The 9,702-nt window shown below is 49.5% G+C and overlaps 1 protein-coding gene across 1 annotated transcript; it reads right to left on the minus strand.

Annotated features, from left to right (window-relative positions):
• Positions 1–1,250: 1,250 nt before the first annotated feature.
• PRKAB2 (protein kinase AMP-activated non-catalytic subunit beta 2) lies at positions 1,251–9,504 on the minus strand. Its single transcript, XM_083744001.1, has 7 exons — positions 9,194–9,504; positions 8,775–8,941; positions 6,274–6,367; positions 5,525–5,645; positions 5,306–5,439; positions 4,985–5,053; positions 1,251–3,911 (listed from the first exon to the last, which is right to left on the minus strand). The coding sequence occupies exons 1-7, from the start codon at positions 9,356–9,358 to the stop codon at positions 3,834–3,836; spliced, it is 828 nt and encodes a 275-aa protein (XP_083600127.1). The 5' UTR covers positions 9,359–9,504; the 3' UTR covers positions 1,251–3,833.
• Positions 9,505–9,702: the final 198 nt, after the last annotated feature.

Raw genomic sequence — 9,702 nt, forward strand, 5'->3', positions numbered from 1 at the left:
CACATACAGAGCACTGCAACATGGCTCCCTCTCTCTCTAGCATCAGACAGCAAAGAGAAAAAGGACCAAGGACAATAGTCCCACTTCACAGAACACAGTAACACAAATATCCTGTCTCTATCACTTTTTACTCTGTGGAGTCAAAACATACACCGTCATGTAAAACAACAATCCCATGACTGCAATCATGGAGCAGGTACACTAACAGGTACACCAAAAGGAATCCTGTACTGCCCCTATTGCCCAACTTCTAGAACATGCACTCAGAGAACTGGGTCTTCCCAATATGATGCCCGGTGTAAACCAGTGACTTCTTAACAATCACTGCAAACCCCCCCCCCCCCGCCCATATGACCTGTGTTGCCGTGTGTACAAGAAACCTGGTGGACAAGCAGCGGCAAGGACAGGCCCATCTGCTTCATCCAACCAAGTCTCTGTCACACATGCCAGGTCAAGTCCTCCATCCACGATCAAGTCATGGATGGCAGTGGTTTTATGAGTCACGGACCTGGCATTGCACAGCAGCACCTTCAGGTCATGTGGGTTGATCCGTCCGGTCAAGACCAGACCCGGAGGCAGGGATAGTCCTCAAACGACGACTAAACCTGCCTCCTCGGTAATGACATGGTCTGATCTTAGCATAACTCCTCCTCCTACCCTTGATCACTGTGATCAGGTGTCCCAGCGCACCCCCCCCCCCGTGAAACCTGCCCCAGACATTCTGTTGGCTGGGGCCCACTCCCCGGCAGGCCTGGCCAGAAGCCACAGCCCTTGTGAAGCCTGTCAGGCCCCGCCCAAAGCCAGGTAGAAAGAGGCAAGGCAGGACCCTTCTGAGGCAGTGTCTAGGGTGGATAATGGACTTGCTGAGGGTCCAGAAGCTAAAACTCAACCCAGGTACAGCAGAGGCATTATCGGCAAGCAGTGAGCAGCGCCAATCTGTTTTGGGTGGAGTTGTGCTACCTCTAAAGGAGCAAATTTTGAGCCACATCCTTAGAGGGGTAATTTTAGCCTTTGGAGCTACTTACACTGATGCACATAAGTGGGTTTGCTGGGGCATGGAGCTGCATACACACAGCTGGACAGCCAACGTCTCCAGATCTCAGGGGCTCCCCACAATCCCTATAAAGGCCATAAATCTACGAAGCCATGACTTTGCTTGCTTCTAGTCACTTTTCCACCACAGGAGCAAACATGAGACATTGCCCCCCCTCCACGTCCAAGCTAATAAGAACCACAACAAGAAACTCAGCACCAAGCCTGTTTTCCATTTAATAACGTGCATAAATTTTTATTAAAGTTACATTTCAATGAAAAAGAATCTTCAGTTTCTGTACACAATAAATTAAAACTGGACTATGCCCCTGATGGGAAAGGGGTCAATGTAGATTCTGGGATGACCCTCCAAAGTCTCTCTGACGACACTTTCTCATGGTAAAGGGAAAACTGGTTCCTCTTACCCCATACAACAGGAACACTTGGAAGAGCACCACACACCCATTCTATATTGCAAGTATCTGTAATACATTAAAAGGAAGAGTATCCTGTGCAAGTGCTCCCTGTGGCTCCCCATACTCAGCCAGGACCTCCTGCTGTGAGGAGGAAAAGGATCAGGCTGAATATTAAACTCCATTATCTCTCCCACCCCCCCACCCCCCGTTATTTGGAGATGCTGACATCATCTGCCTCTCACCACCCAACAGGGCAGGGTATCTGCATGCTATAAAAGGAGCCGTCTCTCCTCAAATCCTTCTTGATGCAAAACAACTTACTTAACTGCTTAAGCAAGACACGGATGGGACCTGTGAAGGCAGTTCAAGTAGGCTGGGATGGAGGTGTATGGACCACTCAGCCCTTTCCTCTATCCAGGCTGACGCTGAACGCTTTTGGCTGTATGAGCACGTAGCTAAAGGCTAGGGAGGGAGAACTTGCAAATCCCTCAAGTAGCCACAAAGTTCTCAGCTCCTCTCTGCCAGGCAACCTGCCAGTATGGAAACCATGCAAGAGCCATACAGAGGCCCTTTTCTATTTATGCCCCCCAAGCCTCTGCCACTTTAGCCCTGCCCCTTCCCTGGCTGCTGTTAGCACCAGCCCACTTCTTAGTTCACCTCAGCTCTTCTATTCTCTTCCTGCATTTCTGCACTTCTCTCCACATGACAATCTGAGCCGACAGCATGGTCCAAGTGACTACTAACTTAACGCTGCTTGCGTATATGTGCCCAGAACAACAGCACTGGGTAAGAATATCTCTTAAAGCATCTGATTCACTCATTTCCCCACCCCCAAATATCCACTGTTTTGAAGGCTAGAAAATGTTTAAGACAACAGTAAGTCAAAACTGTGATTCTCAAGATCCTAAGAGATGTGCTAGCCGCCAGAGAAATGTCAGGTATCTCAGGACTTTTTTCCATGCCCGTATAAAATTCACTCTTAAAACACACACAAATATATGTCAAAATGACCGCTAAGCTAATGTGTTAGGAAAAGGGAGTTGGCCAACTACAGGTCACACCAAGTTCCATTGTAAGATTTGATGGTCTTCCCAAAACAGGTGTAGTGTGAAGGCAGTAGCCAGGCTCTCCCCAGCAGTTGAGGGCTAGAAATAGGCAGGAAAAGCCAATTCCAATGAATGTAAATATTAAATAACTATTACGCAAGACATCTTAAAACAGCCTCAACATTCAGATGCAATATGCCTTTGATTCTGGGGATAAAGAAGAGAGAAAAGTCTTCATAAACCTGCTCTCTTTATTAGCTTCCAGCTGGCTGGGCAAAATGGACCTTTGGTGTGAGACTGCAAGGCAGCTCCACATTTCCAGCGTCAATTACCTTCCACACCTAGCATTGCAGCTACTTCCTGCTGCACAGTATTTGTTTGCATATGTCTGCAGACCACAGCCGATTCTTTTCTTGGATAAGAAAAACATTCTGATGAGGAGTGACTCAAGGGCCCTTCACAGGAGTGTCCAACACTGAAAATACTGCTCCAGAACAGTGTGATTCCACAGGAAAGGACAAGCACCTTATGGTTTAAGATGGCACCACACTGAAGCAACTCTGCAATTTTGGATGTGGCTATAAAAGGCCTGCAGCGGTAGGTGTTAAGCATGTAAGAACTGCCCTGCCCCATTAGACCAGAGGTCTGTGTAGTCCACACACTTTTTCCAACCATGGTCAACAAGATGCTGTCAGGAAATGGACAGGCAGCACTTGATGGGAACGGAAATTCAGTAGCTCACTCCTTGTAAGTGTGGAGGTTCTATCTAGTCATCATGATTTGTAACCATGTGCTAGCTAGACCTATCCTCTGGGTCCCGGTCCCCACATTGTAGCATCCCTTGGCAAAGGCCCTATGTTAACCAACAATGACTGGAACATAAAGGGAGCAGGAAATGTATAATTCTCCCAGGGCCAGGTAAAATAAGGAGCAGCCAATCTCTACCTTAACACTGTTCTACTGCTAGAAAACGCTTGGGGGATTACAAAAGGCTGTCCAGGATAGGTTAGCAAGAAAGGAAGGCTCAGTGCTTCTTCACATTCCCCAGGAGGAAGCCATTTCACCCCCATGGTTGATAAGTATAAAGAAGATAATGCATCCCCCAAATTTGGTAATCGCCTTATGCTACAAAGAGGTGCAACTTGTATGTCACAAACAGCCATCAAGGAAGAAAGCTCTTGATCAGCCTGCAAAGCCAATAGAGACTGATCTCATGCAGAGCAGTAGCCTCTGATGAAGAGCCCAGAAGCCGACTGCCCGCTCTTGTGTCTGCTTCTATTCCGATGTGCGCAGACAAAGCAGCGGCCTGTGCTCCCATGGAGACAAAGACAGGCCCAACTCAGATGGGCTTGTAGAGGAGAGTAGTGACGTATTTCTTCTTGTAGCGATGAGTGGCACTGAGCACCATGACACCATCCTGGGAGGGAAGGAGAGAGTAGGATTTAAATGGTTCTAGAATACCATGGCATGGTGCTCTCCACTACATGTTTTGGACTGCAAATCCTATCAGCTCCAGCCAACGTGGACAATTGTCAAAGATGATGGGAACTGTAGTCCCAAACATCTGGAGAGCACCAGGTATTGGCTACCCCTCACTAACTGCTTATAGAGGGCTGGTGGGGGAGGTTCTGAGCAGGGGTTAAGAGAATGAAGATATTAGAGCAGAAGGTTTGTGCTTAGAGGGTTTTTACACACTTTCACCCTTCCTCTTTCCCCATCCTTAATTTTCTTCCAAAGTAAAATACTTGCAGACTCAAAGTGTAAAATGGGCTGCTCCCATCCTCACTGAGAAGAGCTGGAAGAAAGTGGGATATTTGAGAAGAGACACTTGGAGCAGAACAGCAGACAAGATATAGGCAGCCTGACATAAGAAGTGCTTTCCATTTCAGGTAAAGGTAAAGGGCCCCTAGACGGTCAAGTCCAGTCGAAGGTGACTATGGGGTGTGGCACTCATCTCCCTTTTCAAGCCGAGGGAGCTTGTCCACAGACAGCTTTCAGGGTCAAGTGGCCAGCATGATTAAACTGCTTCTGGTACAACGGAATACTGTGACAGAAAACAGCGCACAGAAATGCCATTTACCTTCCCGCCGCAGTGGTACCTATTTATCTACTTGAACTGGTGTGCTTTCAAACTGCTAGGTTGATAGAAACTGGGACAGAGCAAAGGAGCTCACCCCATCACACAGATTCAAACCATCAACCTTCTGATTGGCAGGCCTAAGAGGCTCAGTGGTTTAGTCTCTCATTTCAGCTTCTCCCCAAGAATGCTTTTTTTTCTGAACAGCTCCCTCAATCACAGCTATCTTACCCTGAATTCTAAACTGTTAAAACCCACAACTGGGCAAGGAGGTAAAGCAATTAGCAAGATGCTGCCGTGCATGGCAGGAATGAGAGAGAAGAGAGAGAACACTCAGTACATTGCCCTCAAGCTCTGAGGAGGAGGAGCAAGAAGAGGAAGAAGCCCTGCAGGCTGCCTGGTCCTGGCCTTACCTTAATTGACAGGGCATAGAGATGGTTCAGCATCACATGGTTTGGCTCAGGCAAGAGGGCTGGGTCACACTAAAACAGAAGGAAACGTCATTTTTCACCTATGCAGCCATTTCTAATTCTGTCACTGGGTGCTTACATGTACCTTAAATTTTAGCCTCATGAGGCCAATCAATGTGGGCACACCCCATAGCAGGTAGGTGTGACCTGTCCTGCCTCCAGACACTCTGGGAACCACAGCTCACTTTAGAGTAAGGCTGCACCTCCCACAATGGAGCCCTCTATAAAGGTCTTGCTATATACTGCCTTCGGATTGGTACTCACCGAAATGTTAGTATCCTTGTTAAGGATGACTTGGAGGAGATGGGGAGGAAGAATGGGCGGGGACTTGAAACGCTCCTCAGGTCGATAAACATACATTTCTTGGCCATATATTCCAGGAGGGGAGCCAGAAAGGTCTATTAAAAATAAAGATAGTATGAGAAAGGAAACCAGGAAACACCATCATTTTGGATGTTGACACCAACAGCACAAGAAAGTCACCTCGACAGGAAGTCTCTGAACTTTCTAGGGAGTCCACCTTTAAAGCATCAAACACTTCGAAGTCAGACTTCCTGACATGAATCAGATTGTTAATTGTCCCCATCTGACTGGTGACCACTGGCTGAAAAACAAGACAGAGGTACATGCCACAGCCGCAGGTCAAATCCCCACCCTTCCCAACATATATATGCAGAGAACAAAGTCACATCCCAGGTGAAGCAAGGAGAACTGTGTAGAGGAGGTTAAACACAGCTACAAAAAAGGAACTTAAAAATCCTCAGTAGTGGTAGATGTAACATATAAGCAATGCAGAACACAAGGTCTCACTATTCAATTAAAACCTACGAACTACATCGAAAAGCCAGTCAGAATATGTACTAGGGGAGCAGTACATAAATTCAGAAGCACAGTTAAGTGCCAGGGATTCTACCCTGAAAAAAGAAAAAGAGAACAAATCATAGAAGCAGTCAAAATAATCCAGCAAAACTGGAAGGAAAGCCAGGGGCCTTGTCATTGGCAATTTTAGCCAGAAGGTCCTGCTTGCCTCTTCTAACTATCAGAAGCTACAGAGTGCACTGATAGTTAACCCAGAGAAGTAGCCTGCAGCATGTGACCCTGGCTCAGAGAACTAAGCTGACAGGGCAGGCAACAAGGTCTAGCCCAGCCCACCTGAAAATGTACGGGGGGGGGGGGGGCGTGCCGAAGGACCTCTCAGCAATGTGACAGACACATGGAAGAAAAGGAGTTACCTCGGAGGGATCATGAACCCACTGGCCATCCACAAAGAACTTGTACTGGTGCTCCCCTTCAGGAAGGTCCAGAATAGCGACAAAGTCATTGTGGCTAAAAGGAGAGGGAGCAATCATCCACAGTGAGAGGCAACAGCTTAGAGCCTCATCCATCCATTCACAGCATCATCTGCCCACTCATGTATCAACTATGGTTCTATCCTGCCCCATAACCATAAAGCTCCAGGTGGCATACATAATCTTTTAAAAAACACAACAGAAATAAAAATAGTCAATATAAAACACGTTACGCATTACTTTCAAAAATAAAATCTATTAGAAGCCCCCCAAAAGCTTGCAAAAAAAAAAAACCAAACGGACAACTTAGAAAAATAATCAAACTACTCAAAGTATAAGTGAGCTACATTGTGCCAGAATTTACAGGGAGCCCTGAAAAGAACAGCAAAGTACTAAAGCTGCAATTGTCATGTACTGTCAAATGCCACAGCAATACTGGCACGAGACTGGGTTACCTGGAAGAACACAGCCACCACACAGAGCTCCCTGAATCTTAAGATCCCCTTTGGGGGCCCAATTGTGTATCCTACTGTCAAGTGAAAAGAGGAGATGGCCACAAAGGAGATGACCTACTCAATGATGGGGCCTGTTAGGGAACAGCCTTTCCAGAGCTCACATGCTGCCTTCTTTATAGTTTTTCAGTGCCACATTAAAATTTTTAAATCACATTTAAACTCCTATTTCAAAGCAACCCCGTGGTCTTTACTGTTTTAATGTTGCTTTAGAGAAACCTTATGTCCTCATTCTTTCAGGGTGGTTTTTAAGGTGAGCAGTTGGCACAGTGGTTCATCCCTCTGCACGCTTTACCCATCAAGTTCAAGGGACCTCCAATGTATGCCAGCTTTCTCTCGAGTCTTGTTCTCTGTACAATATTGTATGAAATAGACCAGTAAAATTTCCAAATTACTGTAAGGTCTAGAATTTATTAGAAATCCCTTGCCTTCCCTTTTAGGTACTGGTGGGGAGTGAGGCTTAAATGAGAACAGCCTGTCCTGCCATTATCTTTGTGCTCTTACAACCTGTAACAGCTGGGGAAGCGTCTCAGTTGCAGTAAATAGATCCAAGTAAAAGAAGTTAAAGTTAAGCACCTGTGCAGAAAGGTTAGTTCCACCCACTAATTAGCATTTAATTAATCATCACCTGAAGCTGAAACAGAAGCACAGCACAGGGTGTTGCATGCCAGAACCTAAATCTCACAAGGGTAATCCTTTAGCTGTAGCTTTCAGTTCAGGAGCTGAATGCCCATGAGAGGAAATCTAGAAAGCAAAGAGTTCTAGCTGGCAGCTCTACTCTAGCAGGGAAGCCTAGAGTGGTTGTAGTAAACCTCGACCAGACACACAGATTGCACTCAAGTTTGGAAAGGACTAAAGTTGTACGTTTTACCAAGCCCACAATGCCTAGAATTTGCTGCCAAGGAGTGTGGTGGAGTCTCCTTCGTTGGAGGTCTTTAAGCAGAGGTTTGACAACCATACGTCAGAAGTGCACTGATGGTGTTTGATGGCCCTTGTGGTCTCTTCCAACTCTATGATTCTATGATAGATCAGGCGTCCCCAAATTAAGGTCCACGGGCCGCAGACCCCAGACCCCGTCTCCCAATCGCAGCCTCCTCACGCACCACCCAGGCATCTCTCCGCCCCCCTCCCCGCCCCAGAGGCCGGTGGTGCATGGTCCGCAGCCACTCCTGCCTGCCTGAGCCGCAGCCCACTGTGGGGCGCAGAGGCTGAGAGGGCAGCCTTGAGGGGGGAACAGTGTCTCTACCAGGGTCTGAGGCGCCTGAGAAGCGTCGGGGTGGACGAAGCGAGCAGGGACTGGCCCACATGAGGGCCTTGCTGGCAATGTTTTTCCTGTTTTTTGTGCACTACAAATAAAATATGTGCAGCGTGCATAGGAATTCATTCATATTTTTTTCAAATTATAGTCCGGCCCCCAGCAGTGTCTGAGGAAAAGTGAACCGGCCCCCTGTTTTAAAAGTTTGGGGACCCCTGGCCTAGATAGTGGACGAATCTGCTCCTAAACAAAATATAGACTTCATCTTCAGTTCAAGCTCAGTCTATGCCCTGTTTAGGTTAAAAGCAAAATTCATAAGCTAAAGAGGTGGTGTAGATCTCAGTTCCATTTTTTAAAAACCAGCTTTTTCAGTTTTCAAAAAAGGGCATGTTGAAGTAGGCTTAAAGCATTTCGAACCTTTGCAATATGCCATGTAGGACACGGGGCCATCACACACCAAAGTCGGGCCTTCAGAGCATCCATCGCAGCAGAGCACAATGCTTTGGACCGGCTGAGCCATCAAGCCCTAACAATCCCATGATGCGCATGGATGTATGTAAGCAGTCCCCGACAGCCTTTCATTCCCAGACCCCCAGGGCTCTTCTGGCCGGTGTTTGCTCTGTGCAACAACCTCTCCTCCCCGACACGCAGGCAGAGCAGCATTTCCGCCAAGGCACCTTTTAATGAGAGGGATCTTGGCACTCCAATTGTTGAAGGATCCAGAGATGAAGACTTCCTTCCCTCCCTCCGTCCATCGTATGACGGTGGGACGAGCCTGCTGGGCTGGCTTGATGGACTCGTCCAAGTCATGGTGCCAAGACACAAAACCTTTATCCCCGGGAAGCTGCAGGAGGAAAACAAGAGCTGCATCTTTCCCCCTAGCTCCGAAGCCCGACCCCTCCAGCCCCCGGGAAGCGGCCCTTTGGATTCAGCTGGGGGGGCACTATGGCGGGGTCCCCCGTGAGGCCTCCCTCGGAGCAGCTGGACCCTCCCCGCTCCACACGCTCCCCAGCCGGGTCTCTAGTCGGGGGGGGGGGGGGCAGAAGGCAAGACGCGTCCTCGCCCCCCCCCGCCGCCGCGGGTCCTCGAGGGCTACCTTGGCGTCGGGGGCGCTGAAGAGGGCGGGGTCGTCGCTGCTGCCCACCATGATCTTGTGGGGAGGGGGCTCCTTGGCCGGCGGAGCCACCCCGGAGCCCTCCGAGCGGAGCGCCTTGCTCCCCGGCCGCTCTCCGGACCCGCGCTCGCTCGCCGTGTTGCCCATGGCCGGGGGGCGAAGGGGGTCCCGCGGGCAGGAGGAGGAGGCGGCCGCCGCTGCTGCTGCTGCCGCCGCCCTTCGCCCAGGGCCTCCTCTCCGGCGCCCCTGGCGCCCTCTCCCCGGCCCGGCGGGCCCCCGTCAAAATGGCGGCGCCCAAGGAGCGCATGCGCCCCGCGCCGAGGCCCCACGGGAGGGAGCCTCTGGCGGGCCGCTTTCTCCTCCCGAGGAGGCCCGCCTCGCCTTCCGCGCGCACCCGGGCGGGCAGGGGGGCTGTGCCGGCCAGGATGGGCCTCTGGGACGGAGGCCGAGCGGGAGAGGCCCGAGGGGAGCCGGAAAGCTGCGCCAGCCGT

Source organism: Podarcis gaigeae (assembly GCF_964106915.1).
Source record: "Podarcis gaigeae genome assembly, chromosome: 6".
Lineage (NCBI taxonomy): Eukaryota > Metazoa > Chordata > Lepidosauria > Squamata > Lacertidae > Podarcis > Podarcis gaigeae.